The following is a 25,955-nucleotide window of genomic DNA, read 5'->3' as shown; positions in this document are numbered from 1 at the left end:
TGCTGGTAATTCACACTGCTATTAAGACTAGTAATTTCTTGGATAGGAGCCTTTGAGTCAGAATATTAAAACAATTGAGTGGTAAGCTAATACAGCAGCTTGTACACATGAAGTTCTATTATAGCAAATGATCTGTGTTACTTCTCTTTCCTGCAGCTCCAGCAATTACTGTAAATCTTAAGTAACATTTTAATCCTCAGGACATACTATAAATCAAAACCTAGATTCCAGAAATTGTCACCCCACCAAGTGAGGTTGTACTGAATCTCACTAATAGGAATTGACAGATAACAAATTATATTTCCACTCTTAGCTTGGACTGAAACTTCTGTGAAATGAATTTACTGTTTGCCATAAGCACCACATTTGTATTGGCTTTTCAAAACCGCTTCACTCTGGGCTAACTCTGCTTCCATTTTAAGACAGTGAGAACTCTGCTTTTGTTGAATTAAATAGTAAATTAACATTAAATAGATTTGAGGGAATAACTAACCTTTTTTTAGTCCAGATTTGTTATGACACTAGTGGTTGATAAAATAGTAGAACGTGCAGGACCTTTTCATATGTGGTGTTGCACAGAAGCAGGAAAATGTTACCACTGACTTGTTATCTAGAGTGGTGAACTGGAAGTGAAAAGGAAGGTAACCAGGCACTTGCAGGCTGCCTGGCACAAAATCAGCCTCTGTCTATGCTAGGGAGCTCTTCTAGCCTCCAAACCAGGACATCTGCATGCAGAGAGCCTTTGGAAAATGACCCCTGAAATATTACTCTGAAACTATGCTCAGGTGTGGTTTGGGACAGCACATGGGCAAGCAGTACACCAGGGACCATTCTTACAGTTCAGCTATACAAATTATCACCATACTTATCTAAGAGTACAGAAGTAGCCAATGTGTCACCCAGTTTGCCACAGGAGGGCCTGAGCCCATTTTACAGCTGAAAAGCAGTTTCTATTTCTTGATCTTCTAGAATGTGTCTTAAATATACCCATTCATCCCCAGGGATTTGTTTGGGGCTTTTTTTGCACAGCAAAATTATCTGTATTAGTAGTCCTGAAAATATTGATTTAGCACCAACAGTTTCTTCAACCTGCTAAAGCTCCCTTGGGTAGACTTGTCCACAGGCAGATTAATCCTTTGTCAATGTATAATTTCTGTGAAAAGCAAGGAAATTTTTGTGTCCAGGTTCTCATGCTTCCCATATTCAAGCCTGGGTTCTGGCTAGTTTGGCAATGTTTAGCAGGTTGCTGAAAGAGCATTCAGGCAGTTTCAAGCCCAAATGAAAAAGATTCTCTGCCTACTCACAACACTGTCTCTTCCACGGAGACTGGTTTGTCCTGTTTCAGATTACCTGATGTCTTTGAAGGGCTGAAGGTGCCCAACTGCTTTTCAAGCATGTACCCACTAGATGTATCAGCTCAGCACAGCCCTGCTCCACACTCCAATGAACTGTCATAACCAACAGTAGGTAATCCTCACAGGGTTGCAACTCCAGTTTCCTCCATTCTGGATCTTCTTTTGGGCATGATAAAACAGTATTGAAATAAATTGTACTTTCCTTCATGTGTTTTGTGATTAAGAACCTTCTAGGTATTGTTCACAAGATAACAAAAGAAAGGCAAACTTTCAAAATTATTTTAAATGCCTTGCTCAAAACTTTGCAAAATCTCAGCATCCCTGTAGAAATTTAAGGTTCCTCTGGGGATTGTGACAGGACTTTGCCATATTCAGTCAATAATCTTGCCTCATCACTTCCCAGGCTTGCATACCCAGCTCAGCAAGGCCTTGATGTTACAAGGTCCTTTGAATTTTACCTAAAGGGAAGTAAAGCCCTTTCACACTCCAGTTCAGCTTTTTTGTTTCATTTGACATTACTCAATAGGTTTTGCTGTGTCTAAATTAGAACAGTGTCTAATAGCTGTCTGATTGCATTCATCATTGCTACAGCTTGACAGGTCTGCAGCATGAAGGTCATATCAAATCCCAGTTCACATAAGGCAAAGTTCTGATTTATTTCCATCCAGAGCTCTTGTCAGCCAGCCACAGCCCCCTGGACTTTTTTACACATATATGCTGTGGATTTTTGGTTAGAATCACTCTGCTGGATTTAAGGGTTAAGGTTGACTTAGTCCACATCTTGGGACATTCACCTGTGGTATATAAAGAGTTGTTTTTATTACTTGTTTGGGGGATCAATCTTCAGTTTTCTCTTTGTCCTATGTGTTTTCATACCACATATTTATTTTAAACCCATTATAAGTTCATCATTGCTGATTGACCTCTAGATCAATGCTTTGCCCTTGCAGAATTTTTTTTTTTTTAGAAGATGAGTTTATTAATGCATTGCTTTATAGTGATACAAAGATGATTCAACTAAAAAGTCATATAGAAATCACATTAAAGGGAATTTAGACCTACAAAGAAGTGTTTGCACACCCTTTTCTGCAGACTGACAAAGTGGTTTTCTCAGTGGTGGGAAAACTTGAATGCTTTGTATGGATAAGAGATGGAAAAATACCATGTTGCTCACATTCGTAGTTGATTAAATCCATTTACCTTCTTCTATAACAACAGTGTTTTTATCTTTTTAAATGTTGATATGCTGTCATGGAGGACATCCAAGCACTCAACAAACTGCAAAACAGAGGTGACATCAAGTAGTCAGCTGAAGTTTTATTTCCTGACTGGTGGCACAGAGCTGTGGAGTTGCCATTAGAGACTCTAGAGAGGGATGAGTATAAAAGGGGTGCCTCTTTAAGGCACACTTGGAAGTCTCTCAGTGTCAAAACATCTTTAAAATACTGCAGTTGGCAAAAATTAAAATACTCCTTAGGCTGCTATTAATCATGCCGTAAGATGAATTAGCCTCTGTTTGGCTCTATAAGTTAGGGGTGGAAATGGCAAGGACTGTACCTCTTAATACCTCTTCCATGCTATGTCTCTCTTCATTCAGATTCCTCCTGAGTTCCTCTACACTGCGTGATGCACAAATGTTAATATATGTCACTGTTGGAAAAATTGCATGTGAAATATGGAGAAATGAAAAACACTGAACACAGACCCTACGGCTATCACCGTCAGTTGAATTTCACAGAGAATCTTGAGTGATAGGTTGGTCCAAAATTCTTCTAGGGGCAAGGATCCTGTCAGCATTGAGTACACTGTCAATTCAGCTATTTAAGTTTGTTATTACTTCTTAAAACTCAAGGATATGAAGACTTTTTTCTCTGTTTTTACTAAGGCAAACCTATTCTCCCTATGTTTTCAAATGAAACTGCAAGAAGCTGTGAGTTTGCTTTACTCGCTTCTTTAGCTGAGATGAAGTCTGGGAAGTTGCATTCATGGAATGCTATTCCATGGTTGAGAAAACTAATTATCTTCCTGTCAACATCACCTATACTTACCTCTAGATCATATCTGTCTTTATCTGATCTTTGACACTTTTCCAAAAGGACTAGTGGGAATAGCCCTAGAACTACCATCTCTTCAGGTCTGCTCACAGAGCCTCCAGCTCCTTTTGATCTTCCCAAGATCATTTTTCAGTATAGCTCATGTCCCTATAGATTAACATGGACAAGGACAGAGTTCATTTGTATGTGCTCTAGCAATTTTTCAGTGGCTTCAGGCTTCTGGTAAGCAACACATCAATTAGCATGTCTAGCATATTTGACAGGGGGCTCCTTTTGTCACTCTCATGCTTGTCACCAGCTCGTCGTTAGATTTTTGTTACTAGCTCCTTCTACATATCTCTTCCTGTTAGGGAGCATAACACTACATACAAAGTGACCAGCCATATTATTCCCTGCAAAGGAGATGTTTTTTCCTGGAAGATGTGCATTCAGCTCTTCTGTTCTTGGGTGTCACCCACGTACTATACAGACATTATCATTTCAGTGAGGTCTCTCTGATTACAGATGTGTCTCAGCATAGGCCCCTTGTTCTGCACCTCTCCTTGTATCAGCGAGATGCTGGCAGCTGGCAGCTCCCTCAGCGCAACCCATCCCTTTCCTGGCCTCATTTGTCAGGAAAATATAGGCCACGGTCTGCAAATGTAGTCCAGTGTCTGAGTTGAGGCATCGTGGTCAGTGTGCTAATGGGTCTGGCCCTGAGAGCTGGCAGGTTAAAGAAAAGCTGACATGAAAAATAGCTCTGCTGGTGCTGCATGTCTTGAGTGTTTTGTGTTTTTTCTGTCTGCTGCTATCCCTTCCTGTATACCCACCTTCAAATTTCCTAGTGCAACTATCTGTGTTTCCCTTTCTGATTATTTAGGCTGCTGGTTTTTCCATCTGACCTGCCCAGCTAAGCCCTCCTTCCTTCCAAATGGAGACAGTTCATTTCTGAGCACTGAACTCAAACTATAACTATCACATGAGAATATTACAGACTGAATAAACTGCGGGCTGCATCCTGCCAATGAAACAATTCATTAGCAAAATTTACTTTAAAGATAGAACCCTGAAGTTTGTTTTAAAAACAGTTACATTGCTAAAGCAGAAGAATGATATGAGAGCTGTTACTTAAATGTCATCCTCTGGCTTTTTGTGCAAGCTTCAGGGCCAGTAATGGGTGGGCTCTAATAGCTTGTTTCCCAGCAAGCCAGGTAAATAAGCCAGGTTAATTAAAGAAAAGGAAAAAGAAACAGGCTGTACCTAGCACACTGAGATTGCTAATCTCAACTGTTCTGGTCTCTTGGGCATCTAAAAATCTTTTTATTATTTTGGGGTTTTTTTGAATCCTGTCTAAGCTTTTATGCAGGAGGCTGAAATGTCTGTGATGAGAAGACTTCAGTCTCTTGAGTAAAAGGTAAATTAATATATTCCATAAAAGACTTTATGGGAGGCAGATCTTGAATTTTTGAATCTTATAGAATACATGCATTGATGTGAAGTAAGCCATGCTTAAATATTGTTAAGGCTCTGAGAGAAAAGCCAAAAAATACAAACCTGATGTTTTGTCATGCAGCTGTGACTGTTCTTCTTTCTCCACAAAGCCACATGTTATAACTTTCAATTGCCATTGCCTTCAGTGGAGGTTCCCAAGGTAATTGCATGGCAGCATTGCCTTGTCATTGTCAAACATAGATTTGAGTGTGCTACAGATTGTTGGTTTGTATTCTGTAAATTCAAGACATGGGATTCATGGTTTTCTATTTGTAATGGGTACCTGGGGAATTATCCTTGGCAGTGTAAGATGTTCTATGTAAGATCACTAAGTTAGGCCAAACTCACAGCTTATGATGCTGAGAGTTACAATTAAAAACCCAGTTTTGCATTGGTCATTATATGGATAGCACAGAAGAACATGCAATTTTCTTGTACTGCTTCAGCCCCCTCCCTTGGGGAATCTGCCATAGATTCTGCATCACCATTATACATGGCACCCTCTGGTAGACTTACAGATGACAATATAATCTCTTTGACAGGTTTACCCACTATTTAGCACAGTGGGGTTATTAGCACAACAGCTCAACTGTAATATAAATGAAAAAAAAAGTCATATCACCTTTGCACAGCTAGATGCAGCATACTTTATATGACCAGGATTTTCAGTCACATAGGAGCCTGTCCTGACAGCTACAAGAGATGAAGAAATAATCCCAAAACCAAACCTGTAGAAGGACCTGCAGATGAAAGATTAAGCTACAAATGGAGAGTATGTTTTCCATTTATTATGAGTCAGATGCCAGGTTTGAGGTCCTCATTTCTCCCAGCACAGACAAGAAAACTGAGGGTGCCAGACAATTTGTCTCGTCCTCAGGAGTTTTCTGCATGAGTTCAGTACAGGTTCAACATAAACATCAAGTGTTCCAGCATGCTGTGTGCACAGGTCAGGTTGCAAGGAATGCTGTTCTCTTTATGCAACTCCAGAGTTTCACATCTGGGGTTTAGAGAAATCATTCTTCACAGTTTTCAAATTCAGGTCTATAAGGCACGTATGCAAAAGTGCTTTTTCTTTCTTTTTCCATTTCTCTTTGCTTTGATGAACAGAAGCAGCTGACATTAACTTACACAATAGATAGCAGAATACAGTGCCTTTGCAACTCTTGTGTAGTTAAGCATTAATTACACCACATTTTTCTTACATTACCTAATGACATGCTTTGGGGATGGTGGAGAAATTCCACTGAACATCAGTCATTGCCTAGTGTTGAATTTCCAATCCTATGCCATTTCATCTGTCAGAAAATAAAATGATCCTTGTAATTTTCTTGTTATTGCATGACCTTTATAATGAAAATTACAAAGCTACTTATTACAGAGTAAAAATATTGCTCTTTGAGCAATATTTGTCCTTTAGAAGATGAAAAGGAGGAGGCTGATGATAGTTTTCTTTGTTCTTCCTATTTGTTTGCTGTCCTGATCTTTTGTTCCTTCCTTGGTTTCAACTTTTCAGATAAAAGCTTTTAGTTGTTCATTTTCATGTGTTAGTTTCTGATTATCAGATTTTTGTCCATTTGGTTTTCTTCCCTCATACCTCACACCACAGCTTGACTCCCACATCCTTAACTCCTTAGGGACAAGATAAGTAATTTTTCAGTCTTGTCTAGCGACTGCTTTCTGGCAGGACGTGGCAAAGCACAGTGGTGGGTGATCTTCGGGCGGCAGTGAGGCCAGCTGTGCTGTGCCGTGCCATGCCATGCCGTGTCAATGGGACATACCGTGCCGGTTTAGCCATGGCCCTTTGATCACCAGGGAAGTCCCAGTGCTGGGACAAGCTGAGGTGGAGCCAGGAAGGCAAGTCAGGTTAATGGCGTACATGGCCGTGCCCCAGAGTTGACCACAATGCTGCTGCAGTGATGCTCAGGTGAAAGGATGGAATGACAGCCTGATTGGGTTTACAGAGCTGAGTGTCAGCATGACACTGCAATTGTTTTTGAGCATGCTTTCCAGTAAGGCTTCTTAAGAAGGTGGGCTGTCATTGTTTGGAGTGTACAAGGGCAAAAGCAGGCAGGGTGTCACTGATCTGTCTTCTACTGCCTCATTTTTTTTGTATCTTCATTGGATGGCTCACTGAAAATATAATATGAGCACTAAACGGAAGTCAAAAGGGCAATTAAGATCTTAGGAACTATTGAAAATGACAAAATGGTATTTCTCTGTGGTAAATCAAGATTGCACCCTGCTCTGCACATACCAAGTGCAGTTTTGGTTCTGCTTATACCAAATATAGTTTTGATTATTGCCTCTGAAAAAGGAAGTAGTAACTATTGTTTACATACGGCAGCAATGTTGTCCTGAGGTATGAAATAGTTTGTGTATGGTGAGAGGCTTACTCTTCTGTTTTGACAAGAGACATCTGGATCAATTATAGAGTTTTCTAAAATCATGAGACGAATGGAAAAGATTAACAGGAGTTTACCCCTTCTAATTGTGTGAGAACTGCAGATAGGCATACAACTACAAGGCAGCAGGTAGAACGTGAACAAAGGAAGCTCACCCTCTGCAAATTCAAATTGTGAAACTTAATGCTTAAGGTTATTGTAGAGACCAAAGGTGTTCAGTGTTCTCAAAGTGACTAGATACATCAACAGAGTAGTCCCAAGAGTGGCAAGGGAAGAAGGTGATCTGGTTGCATTCTCTATCACCGAATGTCCCTAAACTGCAGTCTGCAGTCAAGGATGATATACAGAGATATTTAACTCTTTTCTTGTTTCTTATGCTTTTCTCATAGTATCTCTTATTGGCCTGTGCCAGAGACAAGATACTGAGAGAGAGAGATGGATTTTTTGTTCAGTACATTCATCTACAGTACCTACTGTTAGCTCCGGCTTCTCCCAAACCAAAGATATCTTTTCTTTCCCAGAAGGAGGCTGAGGAGGGAGAGGAAGGAGGAAGAAACAGGGCTGGATGATTTCTACATTTCGTACATTGTGGAGCTCAGTGTTGCATCTGTGTCACGAGTGTGTATTATGCCCAGCCTGTATTGTGGAGGGCACAATTCAAGCCAGTGCTTTTTTGCTCTTGCTGACCTCTCAAAGATTATTTTCCCAGCTTTTTCTAGCAGACAGTAATGCTAAGAGCAATGGTGCTACAATACTGTCAAGCCTATTATTTTGTGGCCAATACAGATGGATTACTGAGACCTAACTTCAAAAGTAGTTAGCTTCTCAACTGTTTGGATGGAGGATTGGCTCAGCTGGGGAAAAAATGCTGGCAATTATTTCTAACATTGTGTTTCTTCTTTATCTAATGTGCAATTTTCTGAAATACTGCTGTGTCTTTTATCAAGAAATAGAGTCTGGGTGGCTTAGAAAATCTAGATAAGGAGTCTCTGAGGTAGGAGTAATTGGTTGTGGTAGATGGGACAAATTAGAACAGTGCTCTGCAGAATTGTTTACTGTACTGTGTACATGCCACTTATTTCAGCCACTTCCACTATGTTTTCCTTTGTCTCTATTTATTTATTTATCTATTTAATATTGAGATAGTCATTGACATTAGCTTACTTTCCTACATGAGACTCTCCTGAACAACAAAGACACAAAGCATTAGTCTGAAACATAAAAATGTCACATGTCCTCTTAGGTTATGCACAGCCTGTCTTTAAATGTTAGCATTAACCTTCAGTTCAGTTGGATCTGTAGATACAAGACTGAAAAAATGCAAAATGACACTGGTGTATTTTTTTATTGCAAATATTTATGTTTTTCTGTAGATCGTGTTTTCCAGATACAGAGAGAAGTTAGGAACCTATTATTAGAGTTGTTGGAGAATCAGTTGATCAAGGGCCTGTCACCTGAATCAGTTTTATATCACAGCTCTTCTAATTCAGTGGCCATTGCACAAAAAAAAGTATCATCAGGCCTTTCAGTTATTTGCTGCCTTGATTTGTTATTGTCTCAGTGAAGGAGGATATAGTGCTAATGATCTCAAGTGTGCTGTGTTCCCGCAACCTGCACTCCATCAAATTCCAAAAGTAACAAAAAATAAAAATACACTAGATAATGTTCCACCACCTTCAAAGGCGAAAAATACATATATAGAGAGGGGAAAAGAGAGAGGCGGGAAAGGAGATGTGCATATACATACCAAAGAACTCGTTGCAGCAAAGTTAAGTTTTGCATTCAATGCCACAGACTGCTTAACAGCAGCCACGCTGTTGACTCTATTATAATGACTGGAACAGGTGGGAGCAGAATTAAAATGGGGAAATGGATTAAAAACCCATTAATATAGAACCTGTTGGTTCTACTGTCATGCAACCCCCACAATGGGTTGCTGCATGAATGTAGCATCAACATGTCACAGGTTAGGCAAGGCAGACTTCTTGGCATAAACAGTAAAGCAGAGAAAAACCTTTCTGAATTGAAAGTGAGAGTTAGCTGTGGAAGCAGAGATAGGAAAATGATCAGTGGTAGCAGTCTGTAGCCAAACATCAAAAATCCCGCTTTGCTCTTTTTTTTTTCTCCTCCCCTGTTTCCCTCGATAGACATCCATCAGACTGCAATAGGATTTCTGCTGGCCAGTTTGTGTCTTGTAAATTGACAAGAGAGGAGAGAATCACTTTGCTCAGAATCCTTGCTAAACTACATGAAAACAGGATTTATGCTGCATGTAAACTGTGTAAATCCAGTCAGCTTTTAAGTGGAAACCAATTCTGTAGTGTGTAAGTATCATTGATTTGTTAATCTGACAATTTTTTTAAACAAGCTGATGTGGATTAGCCGGTTCTGATTGTATGTCTCCTACAAGTCAGTTGAGTGCTGGATAGCTTGGTGAGTAAAGCACTAGAAATTAACCTTTGAGGCCTCTGCCTATAAATAAATCATAGATTCTTAAAAAAGAAACAGATAATCTCATTAGATATAGTTTTCTGGAGCCTGAGTCTAAATCCTGACATACACAATCGTTTATCATAATTTACGATCTTTTTCTCGAAGCAGACAGGAGCTAAGCTACAATAGAAAGCAAATCCTGCAGGAATTGGTACAGAAGAGCAGTATGAAGAATTTCCAACCAATTTGATACTTAGGGGATGTTTTGTTTCCCCTCCAAATAATTCTAAGGGCTTTTAGCTTTTATGTATGCTTTTATAGCTGTATATCCAATAATTCTTAGTCAGAAAAAATGGTGTCTCTAAAATTTCATGCATGATCGTATTCTGGAGCCAGACAGAAGTAGAAGGAATGAATTTCTGATCCATGACATAACAGACACAAGTGGAAAATACATAGCAAGCAGTGTAATATTGAAAGGCAGAAGTGATACAGAGTTTGGTACTTAACATATAAATGACTGTTCTGAAGTACTCTACAGAAAAAGTAGTTAACATGGTGTCAAAAGTGTACATGCGATGAGACCTAGTGTTGTTATTTTTTACAACTGCAACTCAGGGGTCTACTGAAATGAAGCAAAGTCAAGTGAGCATTTTAATGACATGAGAAAAAATACCCTGAACCTTATGGTTATTTTCAATAACTTGACTTTCCATTTTGCAAAAGGAAGGAAAAAACCAGAGGAGACTCTTGCCTGAGCTCTGTGTCTGTGTTACAGGAGAAAAGGGGAGACTGTGTGTGTGGGAGGGAGGTGAGAATCCTGGGGGGACACCAGTTCTGACCTGGCTTTTCAGCCTGCTTAAGTGTTAGCATCAAGGTCAGAGACATTCCAGCCCTGATTTCTAGTGTCTGCATCAGCATTCATAGCACCAAGCTATGTGACTTTAGGATCGCACTAGGTATAAATTTTCATAAAGACTTTTGTGTTCCTGATTGGAAATGACTGACACAGCAATAGCCCATACCCAAAGTCAGGGGAGGCGGGAGGGGAACACATGCAGCCCCCACAAACCCTCTGCAGTTGGTCTCTACACCCTCGTGTGGTTTCATATGTGCAGTTAGTAAGGTTGAAGATTTGCTCCTGTACCTTTCTATTCTGGCTTCAGACTCACAGTTTTGTAACACCACACTATGGAAAGAATACAGAAAAAGGTGTAGCTGATGGAAAAAATGTGCATGCTCTGGATGTGGGAAATAATTCAAATATTAGAAGAAATAGTGTCATATAGAGTGTCTAATTTGCTGAAGATATATTGGACTTGTGATAATGGAATTATTGTGAGTTAGACAAGACCAGCTAATTACAAGGCATAGCATATCTCCGTGTGAGGTGGTAAAGATAAAAGATGTATGCTGTTGCTCTGGATTAACTTGGATATTATTTGTGGCCATGTAAGTAAAGACTAGAAGGAATATCCTCTTGTGCAGTGCGGCAGCTGTTCTGTACTAAATTGCTAGCGTAATCTCATGAAATTGCTTGCACTAATTCACTTCAGCCTACCGATGAGTCTGATGGCATAATGCTGAGCTGTGGGGGTTCTCTCCTGCCCTGTACAGAGGAAAGCAAATCCATTTTTCCCTGCATTCCTAGTCCAGTGCAGCCACCAAGCTTGGGGTAAATTGTAACAGCCTTGTAAATTTATGGCCACAGTGCAAGCGCAGCATCCTTCTCTGACCCATTGAAAGGGCCTCTCCACCTAGCAAGGACTGTGTTCTTCTGTGTACAAGGGACAAAATTGAGTCAATTTGTGTATCAATATGATGACTAACCAGAGCAGAATATTTTTCAATATTTTGCAGAAATCTGTGTGTATTTAAAACAGATATTCCTCCACCAGGTACAAACTTTTCAGTATTCCTTCATTGGTACTAGTGCACCAGTTTTATCCCTCCTGATTAAAGTGTTTATGCTGATTGACTAAAAAAACACCCCACACTGGACTGGATTTCAGCTGCGCAGTAGAAATGATCAGAAATTGTTTTGTTATTCTCAGTGTTGTTTTTGAAATGTGACAGAAAGAGACGGATGTTAAAGTATTTTGTTTATTTCATAAGCAAAGAACAAGTCGTGCACCATAAAAACAGATAAACCATCTTTGATGTTCATTGACAGATCCAAAGCAAAGCATTCTTTATGAGAAAATACTGCATTGCTAATAAAGCGATCCCAACAGCAGAGCTTGTGCTGCTTAATTTGTTTCCATGGAGTGATATTATAATTCTGACATACTGAAAAATCGCCTCACAGAGGCTCATGTTGCATTTGTTGCCGAGTGCATCTTTGATATAACATTTGTTATTGTAGTGCTTGGGGTGTCTTCAGAGGAGCAATATTCCAAATGAACCTGGCTGTATTATCCCTTTAATGTAGAATAGAACTTTGCATTAAATTTTCAGCTTGTTTCAAAAGTATTTTGCCAGCTATTTATTGCAAGTGGTCTGTTCAAGAACAGGGCCAGTATATCAGTATAAAATCAGAAAAATCCTTAACTCTCTATCTTTGGGGAACCTCTCAGGTCGTTCCAATTCCTTTCTGTTAGCTGAACAGACAGCAGGAACTCTTGTATTTATGCCTGCCTGTCAGGTTTTTTTATAGTAGAAACACGAATCACTGTTTGTAATGCAGGATTAGCCCGTCTCACACAGTATTAGAACTAGACTGACTAGAGAGTGATTTAATTTCTTTTTCTTCTGTATTTAACTTTGGTTTTCATCCCACACCAGCTTTTGCACTCCCAGGAACGCTCTGCCTCTTATGCTAGAGTAAATATTGAAGAGCATATGTATTATTTGTTGGGATTTGCACAGACAGAAAATGAGAGCAGTATGTATTCCCCCCTCTGTGGGCTTCTGTGTTCTGTGCTGCCAGTCAAATATAAAAAGATTGTACTATGATGTCCTATTAGACCTTAAGACTGGAAGGACAGTTTGTATTGAACACAGGCCTTTTTCATAGTCATGTTGCCTGCAGGGTTACCACCTGCCCTAATTTGATCTGATTAAGGTGAAATGCAAAACTGTCCTCATTTCACAAGTGGAACTATGCCATGTTCTCTGATGGAGAGCAATAAGATATGTATACATGTATCGGTGCTGTGAAAGAGGAAGAAAAATGTTAGAATTAGGTAACAATTAAGATTTCAACTGCATTATGATAGTGTAGGTCACTTTTAGACACTTGCTTCAATCTTTAGTGTTCTGGAAGTGGTTCTCTGTAATAAAATCCCTATGAAAAATAGAAAATCATAGCTATTAATCCAGATATGTCTGCACTATGTAATATATTCCATGGCTTTTTAAAATTCTTTTTTGGTTGGATGGGTTTATTGTCCATGAAGATTTATTTTTAGAGCAGCCTGGGCTTGCCTTGTAGCCTGAGTCATTTATGTAGCAATTTCAATATTTGTTTAAGCTCTCAGTGAAAGGCTCATGTTGAAGTCCTATAAATGCTGCACAGATTAAAGGAAAGGCATTTTTAGATACTGTTTATATAGAATTACGTCATATCCCAGGAAAGAAAAAAGAAACGCAAAAGTAGAAAGAAAAGCATTGCAGTTTCTGGGTCACTGAATATTATTTGCCATTTTCCTTTTTCCAGTAGTAATTTTCTGCATGCTTATGCATGTGTGAGTAAGAGAGCGAGACCTACATGTGTGCGTCTTGGGTTTTTTGTCAGATATTTTTTGAGCTTGGCATATTGATTTTCCTGTATTGTGAACAGACAATAACCTTTAAAAATTGCATTTGAATATCCTTGAACACTAGTTTTGTAATTAAAGAGATGGAAATCTGTGTTTGTTCTCTGGCACCTGGCCACATCTTCCTTGATGGTACAATGGCTTATTCTACATTTTATAGCCGTGGTAAAATATAAGTGAGATGGAAATTTATTGCAACATGAATTGCTGAAACTGTTCCTTCTGTCTGTCATCCCCAAAATTATAGGACAGTTTCCTTAATTTGACTTTTAAGGGGAAAGAAGAAATATTTACTCTCCAAATCTGATTCTCAACATTTGGGCTTTACAATATACTTCTGTTATTAAGCCATCAGCTGGAAAACAACTGTGTGAACTTAAGTCTAATTTCAGCTTAGAAACCTTTTAGCATCTCTATATTGCACCTGTTTAATTTTGGCATTCAGGAATGAAAATCCTGTAACGACTAGCCCTTCAGTAACTAGCAAATGAAATTCTTCTATAGTTATTTTTGCCTTCTGTTGACTTTTATTCAGGGATAGTTGGATTTTCCTTGTGAAGACAATCTTCTCTCTTATAGAGTCTCCACCACATGCTGAAAGCTCCTGACCTCTTACTTGCCTTCTCAAAGGTACTGATCATCATCAAAGGCCAGTGCCAGCATGAAGGTGGGAATTTGAGAGAACAGAGTTCGCTTTAGAGATTTCAACTACTTTTTGAATAAAAGATGAGAAAAACCTTTCATGAATTGAGCTGATTGAGCTAAAAACCTAGTATACACTGCAAGTGAAAAGCTCCTTTTAGCCCAGATCCCTGCAATGAGATTTTCACTACCAAGGTTTATATGGTGGAAAGTACTGAGTCTTCCAAAGAGAAGTTTAGAGCAGCTCTGTTGTGTGTTAACTTTAAAAACAAAACAAAACAAACAAAACACACCTGGTTATGTAGATGCCTTAGACTTGCTGATTTTCTGTCTCTTTGATGTTCTGAAGAAACTGTAGGAGTAACTCCTGATAATTGAGAAGCATTTTATAAAAACAAAAAAATTGCCTCTGTAAAATTTACTTTAATTGGGCAAAGTCAGTACTGGAAAAAAAAGGAGTCTCCTTTTTATTTCTGCTTCGGTAGCTGCTGTATTTGAGCAGTAAAGGTTGTAGTTCAATTTCTCTTTACAGATACAATGGATTTTGTTTTGCTGCATGAGTTTAGTATTCACTGACTTTATAGGGAGTTGCATGGGTGAATTTACACCGATAATTTAAACTGGGTTATCAAGCTACCAGATGGTACAGACTGTTAGTCAAATATGTTTGCACTATTGCATGGTGGCCCTGAAGTCTTAGTCTCTTAGGTAATACTGATTATTTTTCAGAAAATTTCCCCCTCTGACAGACTCTTTCAACAGTTCCTCACATAGTGCTGCAGCATATACAGAAAACTGCCAAAAATAACAAGCAGTGGCACACTGGCATTGTGCAGCTCTGTACAACTTGGGCTTTGAATGCTGATGTGAGTAAACAGTACTTGTTCAAGTCTATTTTAAATATTGTTTTAAATATGCAAAAAGCAAGCAAGGATGCTGGTTCTAAACTAAAATGGCAGGTCAGTTTTTGTGCTGATATTTTCTGTTGCAAAGATTAAAACAAAGACCCTAGCAGAAAATGGCTAATGTGGCTCATTACTTATAGTCATTTGGCTTTAAAGCATCGTTAAAATAACAGTGAGAAGCAGCACAGTGAAGGCCAGAGTTGTGTGCATTGAGAGAAAGCCAAACCAGCAGAATTTTCTCTAATCTGAGATGCTCTATTTGCTGCCAGTAGTCAAACTTTATGTGATCCCTTCCCAAGTCCATTGCAGTCTCTTTGCAGAATTTTTGAACAAGTACTTTACAAGAGCAAAAATACCTTTTCTGTCTTTAAGTGATTTTTCAATTAAGGGCATACAAACAAAAATGTAACCCATTCAGCTGGGCGACTAATATCTCTGGTAACTGCTCAGAACAGGACAAGGATTGCATCCTGACAATCAAGCTTTCATGCAACTTTCTTGAATATTAGCTTCAGCAGCCTTTTAGTTAGCAAAAATTTGTATAGTTCATTTTACTGACTTCAGCTGTCAGAATTCAATCAAGAAAAAAGAATAGCATAATACTGGCAGGGGTATTTGGCAAGGGTATTAATAAGGAAAAAATTGTATTTAAATTCAGATTTTTTTTTAAAGTCAAATAGATTTCTTATTGCAGATAATGCTTTGAAAAAGGAGCACTTAAATATATTCTTTATTGGCACACAGTCTTTTTAACAAAGTATTACATTTTGTGTACATAGCCAATTTTTTGGGGCATATGAACATGTGTAAGCACTATTGACTTAATTGTTGCTGTGCTAGTTTGCTTGAGCTGAAGAACTGCCACACCATTTGTAGTTTTAGAGAGACTTTTAAAGATTTACAGGAAAGACCTTCACTATGTCAGCCTCTGGGTACATGCAAGTATCGCTTGTCCTCTTCTCCGGTTTAGCATTGCCCAACTGCAGAGCTGAGCTTTGCAATCTAAATACATGCCTGCTGACTTTGAAAGGACAGAATTCAATACTTCTTGCTTTTGAAAGTATCTCCTTTTATGTTTTTTTCCAAAGCAATCTGTATTATTGAAACACACTAACATGTCTCTTCTCCGACATGTATTTGTTTTACCTTGCTAGTCACTTACCTAGATTACTGTACAGAAAAACATCATCTGGAAACTCATGTCATTAAAATGGCATGAGTACAAGTAAAGAACCCCATGTAATTTTTTTACTTCACTTTTTTGTTTTGCTGAATATGTTATTTCTTACATCAATTGTAAGGTGGGCAGTACAAGATATTTGGGTACTAAAAGATTGTCTCCCAGTTTGTAAGTATACTGCTGACTGCAGTCAACCTGTATTTATAAAAAATAAATCATCGGATGTTTTAGTGTGTCCAACAGGCTGAATGCTGCTTGTAGCATTTTGAAGTATCTCTATAGCTAAGACCTATACTTGCTGAGAAAAGTTCTGATACTTACAGGTGAGGCAGGGGAATAACCACTGTGCATCTGTTGAATAAAAAGTCATGTAGTTTTCTTTCTTGGGGAAAAATGTTCCGTGACTGAACCTACCCCAAACACAACAGATCATCAAAATAGGTATTGGAAGCAGAAGTATGAGTTAATGGGTCAGAGAATTTCAGTTTTCAAATGTGACTCAAATGCATGATCAACATTTCAAATGCAGAAGGTAAATGAATGAGGCCTTTTGTTAATAATAAATTGATAACTAAACCTAGTGATTACAAGCTGATTTCATGAGAGGGTTTTGAGTCTGATGTGTGATTCTATGATTAATGGTGGTTAGCAATAATTGACATTTCAGATAAAGTTGTGTGCCCCTTGTGAATCCCTTACAGATGTAAGACCTACAGATGTAAGACTTAGGACATGAGATGATAAATTATTCACAGAATAGTTTTATCACCTTTCTTTCTTTAAAAATTCCATCTTTAGTATACAAAGGATTATATCTGTAAGCATAGTGTAGGTCTAAAAATTAATGAAGCTTTAAGTTTGGTTATATAATAATAATAATAACCTTCTGTGAGATCTTGGGGAAATATTACTGCATCTTTCACAATGCCCAAGCACAAGCAGCATTGCAAAGATGAGCTTATGTGCTTATACTCTGCAAATGACATACTTGATATTCTTCATCGTATCTTTTTCTCTTTTCAGTAACATATTTATGCATTCCAGACACTCTCCTTAGTTTTGTCTTTGTTTATGTTCACATAACATCAAAAGTGAGAAAAGATCATCTGAAACATCAAAACATTTAATTAATGAAAGCACAGTGAAGTCACTTCATACTTTGACATCGTTGTCAGTTCCTAAAAGAGTGACCACATTGTCACAAGCACAGGGTTGCATTTCACTGGAAGAGACATAGACAGCAGAAAGGTGTATTTTTTTGTACCAATATTCCAATTAGTTGAACAGGTTGACAGAGACTAGGAAAATTACATAAAAACAAATGCACACTAATTGTAGGATTTCAAATCCATTAAATTTTCTATGGAAGTCTAGCCCAACTCCCTCTTCTTGTTGCCCCATTACCATTCCTGGTGTTTTCACACACATTTCAGGGCTTTCTGTCATTTCTGCTGACTCAATAGAGTTTTCTGGGCCGGGCTGTGCAGTACCAAGTACTTTGTGTATGGAGTCCAAGCTGCCATGTCCCCCAGTAGATGGAAGGGTGGCTGTGCTCTGGATGGATACTCACCCTAACAAGCACTTGTGAGCTGCAGGCTTCTTTTGCCACCTTCCCTCGCTGTATATGCTCAGCAGGCCAGTGTACACCTGCCTATATATATATGTAATCTTTGCTATATTGCAAGAGTGCTGCATTTCCAAACTTTTAGAATTATTTCTTTTAAGATGGAACATTTTTCATATCTGTACTTTAGTCAAATACAATTCTACGTAGAGCTGTCAGAAAAAAAAAAAAAAGAAGAAAAAAAAGACTACACATGTCTGATAATTTTCTAAGTGTGAAGTGGTTATTCTCATGTATTTGAAACATTTTTCTGTTGCAAGCTCTGTTTTCCAATTAGCACTGTGGAAGGATACCCTTTGAAGGACACTGACAGATACTCTTATGTGGTTATACTCAGAGCTCACAAAGGATATGTACTTTTCAGAATTAACAAGTGTTGATGCAGACATACATTTTAAGAGAGAGAAATGGAAATTACACTGTTTTCGTAACGTACATGCTCAGTTTTCATGGAGCTAAATGTGATGGGAAAATTTACATGCTAAAAGTTAAGCATGTGTAGAAATGACGGGGATTGCAGCTGTTGTGTGAAATTGAGCTCATCTAACCTTAAAAGTCTGAACGTTACTTGGGTACATCTTACCTAGTCACCTTAGTCTCCTCAGTTAATGGAGATAAGTGATACCCTTTTGGAGGCCTGTCTCAAACAACAAGAATTACCCTGTGAAGGTGTGTATTTCCTTCTATTGAATAAAAAAGAAGTGTGCAATGAATATATTAGACTCATGTAGCTGATATTTAGATGCTTAAATTCAGTGAATTGAATCTCACCCAACTTTACCATTTGGGAAATGATGAAATTTAAAATGCAAAGCAGGAAACAGTGCTACAAGCATATGGTGGAAGATAAGATGCAGCACACAATCCTACAGTAGAGATACATATGCTTGTAACTACAGTCAATGAAGATGTTGTATGATTTTTCTATGATTCTCTGAGGCTAAAATTCAGCTAGGGCCTGTCCCAGCCCCAGCCAAGAGCAGCTTGGGGCACTGGGCACCCCTCTGGGGATGGGGACAGGCCAAGGCTGGGACAGGGGCCCGTGGGTGGGCCTGGCTCTGAGGGGCCCATGGCTGGGCAGGGCGGTGTGGAGCTAGAGACCAGCCCTGCTGGAGCATCACTGGGTCAGGGGCTGATGGCCCCAGGGGCTGACATGGAGTTCTGGGCTGTGGGGAGTCCTGGGGAGCTGGGCAGGGACCGTCAGGGCTGGTGGTGCCATCAGAGCCCTGGCACTTGCGTTGGCTCTCAATAGACTCTATTTGTAACAGCATTCATTTTTTGCTTGCGTTTTGCCAGTTTATGCAATATTACAGCGTTGATTTAATTTTTCCTTTGCCTTCTCACTGGAGAACATAAATCATACAAAGTGATAATTTTAAGCAAAAACAAAACCAGAAGCTAATTCTGTCTGAGAAAAAAAAAATGTGAAGACTTGGGTAATTAAATTTATAGCAGTTAGAAGCATAGTTTAATTACAAGTGTAGCTAAAAATGTGTTGTTCAGACCAGTTGAAATCAGGGGATTTATTATGTTAGGAGACATTAAACTGTCCTTCCTAAATCTTTCTTCTTTATTCTTCTATTGGAGATAAATATACTTCTATGAACAGATTAAAAATGTCTTTGTACCTTTATAAGAGAATACCACAATGAAAATTATAAATTTACAGTTGCAGATTCCTATGACTTTGAATGTACTTTTCATTCATAAGTCTAGCATTTGGAATTAAAAAATAAATCAATATGAGAATCAGGCAACAACAAAATAATTCAAACAAGTAGTATGCTCCAATTTTATTTAAGTAATAAATGCTTAAATGTAAGCAAAGAAGTTATATATGGTGAGTTTATAAAGCTGCTGGTGCTTTGAACTGGGTATCATCCCTTCATAACTTAGTTTTCTGTTTAGGTTCAGGCACGTTCCTAAGACACTTTAGTTTTATGGGTAGTATTGCTTTGAGATCAATGGAGCTATGTCAGAGGAAGAAATTGGTATAAAAATACTAAAGATTTGCATCAATGTTACATTTCTTACATTTTGCTCTGCCTTCACAGTTAGCAAAAACCTGTGACAGTCATTATAGTCAAGAACATGTGTAAATGTTGGTTGAAAGAGTTGAAAGAAATAATAAAAAATTTAGCTGCCATTTTATCATTCTGCTGATGTTTTCAGTCCCAAGTTTTGGCTTCTGATTAAAGGCAAATGTCCATGCTTTTGCTTCATTTCATTTTATGTGTAATTGTTATGGATTTATATAATATTCTGATGGTTTGGTTTGTGTCTGTGGAAATTTCATGTCTGCCTGTATTTTTCAAAGTAATAATTGGGAAAAATGAAATGGACAGTGTCAATAATTGTTGAGACCATTGTTTATAAGGGTTTCTGTACTACAGAGGGCATAAAAACTGATCCTCAAAGCATTCTACACAAAAATAGAAGAAATCTGTAAAGTGTGGATTATTTACTTCATGTCGCATGCACTAGCTGCACATCAGAGACTTAGAAAATACATTTTTATTTTAATCATTGTTGTGCACAGTTTACCAGGGAACCATTTGGGTGCTGTACTCGTAATAATTTTCATGTTGCCATGTGTGTTTGCATATACATTAATATGTTGATGAATGTATGGGTAGTTTTGTGGGTCAGGTGACAAATGGTTCTTTATGCTTTTCAGCAGAATAGGTATTTTTAAATCTCTTTTTATTCATGGAACAGTTAATTGTCTATAACCTTTGTCTCTAGTCATAGCGCAAGAATTTAACATCATCCAAGACTTTTTCAAAACTCCATGTACTTGGTAAAAATGGGTCCCAGTGCTGGAGCATGTTTTGCAAAGGTCTGCTTACAGAACAGAAGAAATTATAGTAGAAATATATAGAAATATATATAGAGAGAGAAATATATAGAAATATATATAGAATACATATATATATATAGTAGAAAATATAGTAGAAATAGCAAGTATCAGAAATACATCCAGAAATATCCCTAAAAAAGGAAGAAGTTTCAATTTTTTTGTTGTTTTCCAAGTTTCTTCTTTATTTCCATTTTTTTGTCAAATTATTGTTTGACAAGAATAATTTCAGTTGTTTCCTCAAATTAGTGCTTCTGCAACATGAAGATCTGAAAGGACTTCTTACAGACAGCAAACTGTTTAAGTGTGTCAGTATAATTCAATGTTGCACATGTTTGACTTCTCCGAACTCATTGTTGCTGGAAAGAATCATGCCAACCGTGACATGACTTTTAAGCTCTCTCTTCTCTTTCTTTGCTAGTAACATCAGGATCTCTTGCATAATCAGATTTCAAGATCTAGTGAAAGTCTGGACTATGAAATGATTAAAAACTACATTGGGCGAGCCTCTGAAAAATAGATTATACAAAATATAGTATTGGGAAAAGGATGCAGCAGTGGACAACAAGTAATGCTTAAGCATATACGTGTGTGTGTATACATATATATATATATATATATATATATATATGTCTTCATACTTTTACACATTTTTTACAAACAAAGATCCTTTGTTCCAAAGTGTCTATAGTGTCTAGCATGGAAGAAAGAGAGGATGCATGTAAGCAGTTCCTATGAGGGAGATTGTATAAATTATGGATGAGGAAAGAGTGGGATGGATTTCTGGGAGAAATAGGCATTCAGGAAATATGATTTCAAGGAGAATGGAAAGGGAAAAAAGTTCTTACTAGGCAAGAAAAAGTAAACTTTCCAATCTTAAGGGATTTAGTGAATAATAAATTGAAAGCATAAGAAGGAAGAAAGAAACGGTTCATTGAAGAAGCAGCTGAGAAGGCTGCAAAAAGCAGGGACAAGCAGAAAGCAGTTTAGTTGGTATTACAAAGCTAAAAAACATCTGTTAAAGATTAACATGCAGTATTACATGAAATCATAATTGTTATCTACACTTAGAAATTTCTATAGCAATATACAAACAATGCAGATATTTTCAAGGGAAATTACACATGGAGAAAAATTAATAATTACATGAGGACTTGAGGGTAAGAGAGAGGAACCATGTTTTATGCAGTGAGTTCTGATGCGAAACACAGAGAAGTCAACAGCTCTGGACTACAAGTCAGGCCTCAGGTCAAGAAGTTGGACAGTGAGAGCTGGTACATTCAAGGGTTTGGATGACCTGGAAGATGGAGATGTAAATCCCAGTGAAAATGGACAGAAAAATACTGCATATCAGTGGTTCTGTGGTGGAAGCAGTAAGGGCAATTTAAAGTTCATTTAGAACAAAAACCAGAATAAACAGTTGAGAGTCTAAGCATGGGAGAAATGAGGAGAGAAAAATTCAAGGTGATACAGGGGTTCTGTTCGTGGAAGTTGAGGAGAATAAAAACTCATTAAGAAAGAATCAATTGAGGCTAAAACTCATACATTCAAATACGTTACTATCCTTGTGAGCGAGAGGAGGGAAGAGGCGGGTGGAAAGAAGCATATGAGAATATCATAGGTTTTATTAAATGGGGATAAATATTAATATTTAATAAGAGACAGGCCATTAATGGATAATTCTTGCCATATGCTTAAAACTTGGCCACCTTAATCCTTGGCTACCTTTAAAAGGGTTTGGTGTTGAAGTTGCATTTATAGAATCATAGAATCATTTCAGTTGGAAGAGACCCACAGGATCATCAAATCCAACCATAACCTAACTCTAGCAGTAATGATGCATTCTCTACCTGTACCTCCTTTGAATGGAGATAAAGCATTCACCAGCAATAAGCTGATTTGAATTTCATTTAAATCAGTCCCCTAAACATAAAAAGTTATACCTGCAGAAGACCTGTACTAGTATAATTGCATCTATAGTAGTAGGCGTTTTGCCTTTTTTAGTTACCTTGCTTCCAAGTATAAAGGCTTTTGCCTTTGTATGCCTAAGACAGCTATGCCAGCAGAAGTTGTGAGTGTAGGCCATGCCTCTCTGGCTTTCAGTGAAGCCACAGTGCTGATGGAGATTTCCTGACAACTGTCTCCAATTCATTTGCATCCTTTAAATGGCAGTCATTAAGAGTGAGAGGTAACTATTTGTAGTTGCATCAGCAGAAAAACAGGTTGATAAAAATCATAATTCCTCCCATGTTCTGAGGAGAACCATGCTCTTAAATCACTTTAAGGAATTTTCTCTATTTGCAAGCAGATACTTCTGTTTATGGTAAGAAGAATAATGCCCAGGTTGCTTTCAAATTCTGCACATCTATTTCTTGCCAGAAATTAGACCAGTAGTGTACAAAAGTGAGTAGCAGCCTTCAATTTCATCACCAGGAAGGTAATCACAGTCTGAAAAGTTCAGTAAAGTGCACAGCATCTAGCAAGACATGTTCTTTCTTACTGGCTGGTACAGATGGGAAAGTCTATAGCAGTTGAACGCAGAGTTCTGGCAAATCGCTCCACCACCTGCATAGTTGATTTGTGTATTACTCCTGTGAGTGACACCTACATATTTCTGAAATGGGTTATATTTGTGACAGCCAAAATTAAAGTGATCTGCGGAGCCTATGAAATCCTCCAGGGAATCAGGGAAAGCCTGTATTACACTTAGAAATGAGTCCAAAGCTGGTGTGTGAATCGGAATTCGGCTTTGGCCAGCTCTAAGGTTTTAATGTGAGCTCCTCTTTTAACAGGCTTTTTGGCTTACACGAAGGGGCTGACAGTATCTGGCAGATAGTGCTGCCCTTTTCATCTTGCTTTTGTTTGTAGTCCTTTGGGTAAAGGGCTAAAATGTTTGGAATATAACCTTTCTAAGCATTCTTGGTAGCATGCTCGGAAATGTGGAAGGATTATTTGATAGATGGTTTTCAGCATTCTGGTGCCTGCAGAACCAAGGCTAATCTTTCTAATCTTCTTTATCTAAAGTAATCTGTATATTCTATCCTCTCTGCATCCATGTATCTTATGATAAAACTGAGCTGACAGGAAGCTCTAAAATGCCTATTTTTGTTTTGTTCCAACAGCTGGCTGTCCAGACTCCTTGATTAAAGAGCTTCATCACTTCAGGATTCTGGGAGAAGAACAGGTGAGTTAGCATCTCAAAGGCAGTATCTTAATGTCATGAAAGATAGACACTAATGAGACAGTTTTGTCTCTCTCCAGGGAGGCAGAGTGTATCTCATGACCCCCGATGACCTGAAATGTGGGGGAAAAAAACACACAGAAGATATAAGTGAGATTTTTTTTTCATTCTATCCATCAGCCTTGACAGGTTATTAATTGGTACATCTGCTATCTGCCACAGGTTTTCAGCTTTCGACTACAGCAGTAAACAGCCTCTCTAAAACAGCAGATAGACAAACAATCTGACTAAGGGATTGGTACTTAAAGCTACTCATGATATTCATCTCTTTTTGTGGCCTTTTTTCTCTTTAAAGGTGTGTTTCTCATTCATACTTATAGTTGTGCTTTGCACTCAGAAAACTGTTTCTGTAGAGGCATGTTAGGAAAGCAGAAGTGAAGTATGCTTTACAATACTCACAAGATGGTCATAGTTGCTATTTTGTCAATAATGAAATTAATGTAGAGACATGTTGAGAAAATAGCCTTAAATTTTGAGAGAGAAGTTGAGTTTTCAAATGCTGAAAGCTGCAGAAATTCAAGCTGTCTTTGTCTCTGAAGTATCTCTCCTAATGTACTGGTTACAAAGCCTATCTGCCTGAGACAGAGTTGCAGGTACTAGGAACTGAGAGCCTTGAAAGCTCAGCATTAGTGTGTTGTACATGAGAATATCCGTGTCTTTTAATGTGTCTTTTAATCTTGCACCAAGGGCCTTGCATAAGGTTCTATGAAGGCTGTGACAGAGATAGGAACAGGTCCTGGAAAGTTAATTAAAATTCTGGTTTCTTAGTTTTTAGATCAGATTATATTGTCAAGAACACCCTGTTGCTTCTCCTTTCCCTGTCACTGTCCATTTTTTTATTGCGATTAAGGCTGCTGGTACATTTTCTAGACTTTCAGTTTTTGTCCACAAGGCCCCCGCTTCAGTTGTTGTAGAAAGTCAAAAGACAAAGACAGAAAACAGAATGGGCCAAAGGAGATACTGGAAGCAGTAATCTAGTGAGACTGTGCATTTAGAGAGAGGAAATAAAAGAAATTATGACCAGGACTGATGGGGCCAAGAGACAGGTTAGAGGCAGCTGACAAATGGAGGGCAGAGTGAGATGAAGGTTTGGAAAACTGGGGAGATGGTGCTGGCTGGTGAAGGAAGAGGGAGTAGAAACCAGAATGGTGGGGAAGAGGGTCTGACAAGGAGCTGGGACCAAGGACTAGAATGGAATGACCCAATAAGGAAATTTGCTAAAGAGACTGGTAAAGAAAGGAAGATCTGTACTTAAGGAGCTTCACAAGGAGGTCAAGTGAAGCAGAGTGGGAGGAGTGGGACAAAAGAAGAGACTTGAAGAAAAAGTCAAGAATAGCTAAACCAAAAGACTGTGAATATGAAGGAGAGGGCTGAACCAGACAGATTGTGATTGCTTTACTGGCAGAGCTCTGAGGATGGATTTGTAGACCTCAGCCTTGCTAATGACTGTTAACAGAACAACATAATTTGATGGACTACTTTTCGTTTGTTTGTTTGCTTTTTAGAGAACAAAGTGGTAAAAATAAAAATTAAGGCTGAAGGAGCTGAGAGTGCAAATGAAGAATTCAGACATTAGAAAATGCTACATTTAATATTGTTTATGTAATCGTAATGCTTACTTTTTTATTGCACTCACCCTTACACCTTTGCACTAAGAGAGTATTAAATTATATGATATACAAACTTCACAAGTGGGGTGATGTAAACCACAAGGAACCACAAGAGACAAGATGATTCATTTCTGTCATATGATAACAGAAGTCTTGAAGAGAGTAGAAAAGTTTGATGAGGAAAGCCTCTTTAATCAAATAGACAGTATTTTTGCCACTTGAAATATTTTTGGTATTATTTTGGATTTTCATAATGAAATTACTCCTTTCTGTATTGAATACACTCAAAGAGATGAAAATTTTTTGCCATCATGCATTAGGAGCATAAAGCTATACAGATGGAAAGTTGTTTTGCAGGACAGGTCTGACCTATAAATATTTTCCTTTCTCCGAAACTGGCTACACTAACAGGTTATTCAGATAC

At 38.2% G+C, this 25,955-nt stretch overlaps 1 protein-coding gene across 3 annotated transcripts in view; it reads left to right on the top strand.

Moving 5' to 3' along the window:
• The window catches only part of PRKN (parkin RBR E3 ubiquitin protein ligase), a 732,020-nt gene that overhangs the window by 579,682 nt on the left and 126,383 nt on the right, over positions 1-25,955 (top strand). For all 3 annotated transcript variants that reach the window (XM_065057577.1, XM_065057579.1, XM_021295975.2), the window contains one exon: positions 23,803-23,864. In XM_065057577.1, the coding sequence (XP_064913649.1) occupies positions 23,803-23,864 (62 nt within the window). The remainder of the gene's footprint in view (positions 1-23,802; positions 23,865-25,955) is intronic.

Source organism: Columba livia, chromosome 3 (assembly GCF_036013475.1).
Source record: "Columba livia isolate bColLiv1 breed racing homer chromosome 3, bColLiv1.pat.W.v2, whole genome shotgun sequence".
In the NCBI taxonomy this organism is placed as follows: Eukaryota; Metazoa; Chordata; class Aves; order Columbiformes; family Columbidae; genus Columba; species Columba livia.
Note: the sequence above shows the minus strand (reverse complement) of the source record. Positions and strands in the feature narration are given on the sequence as shown.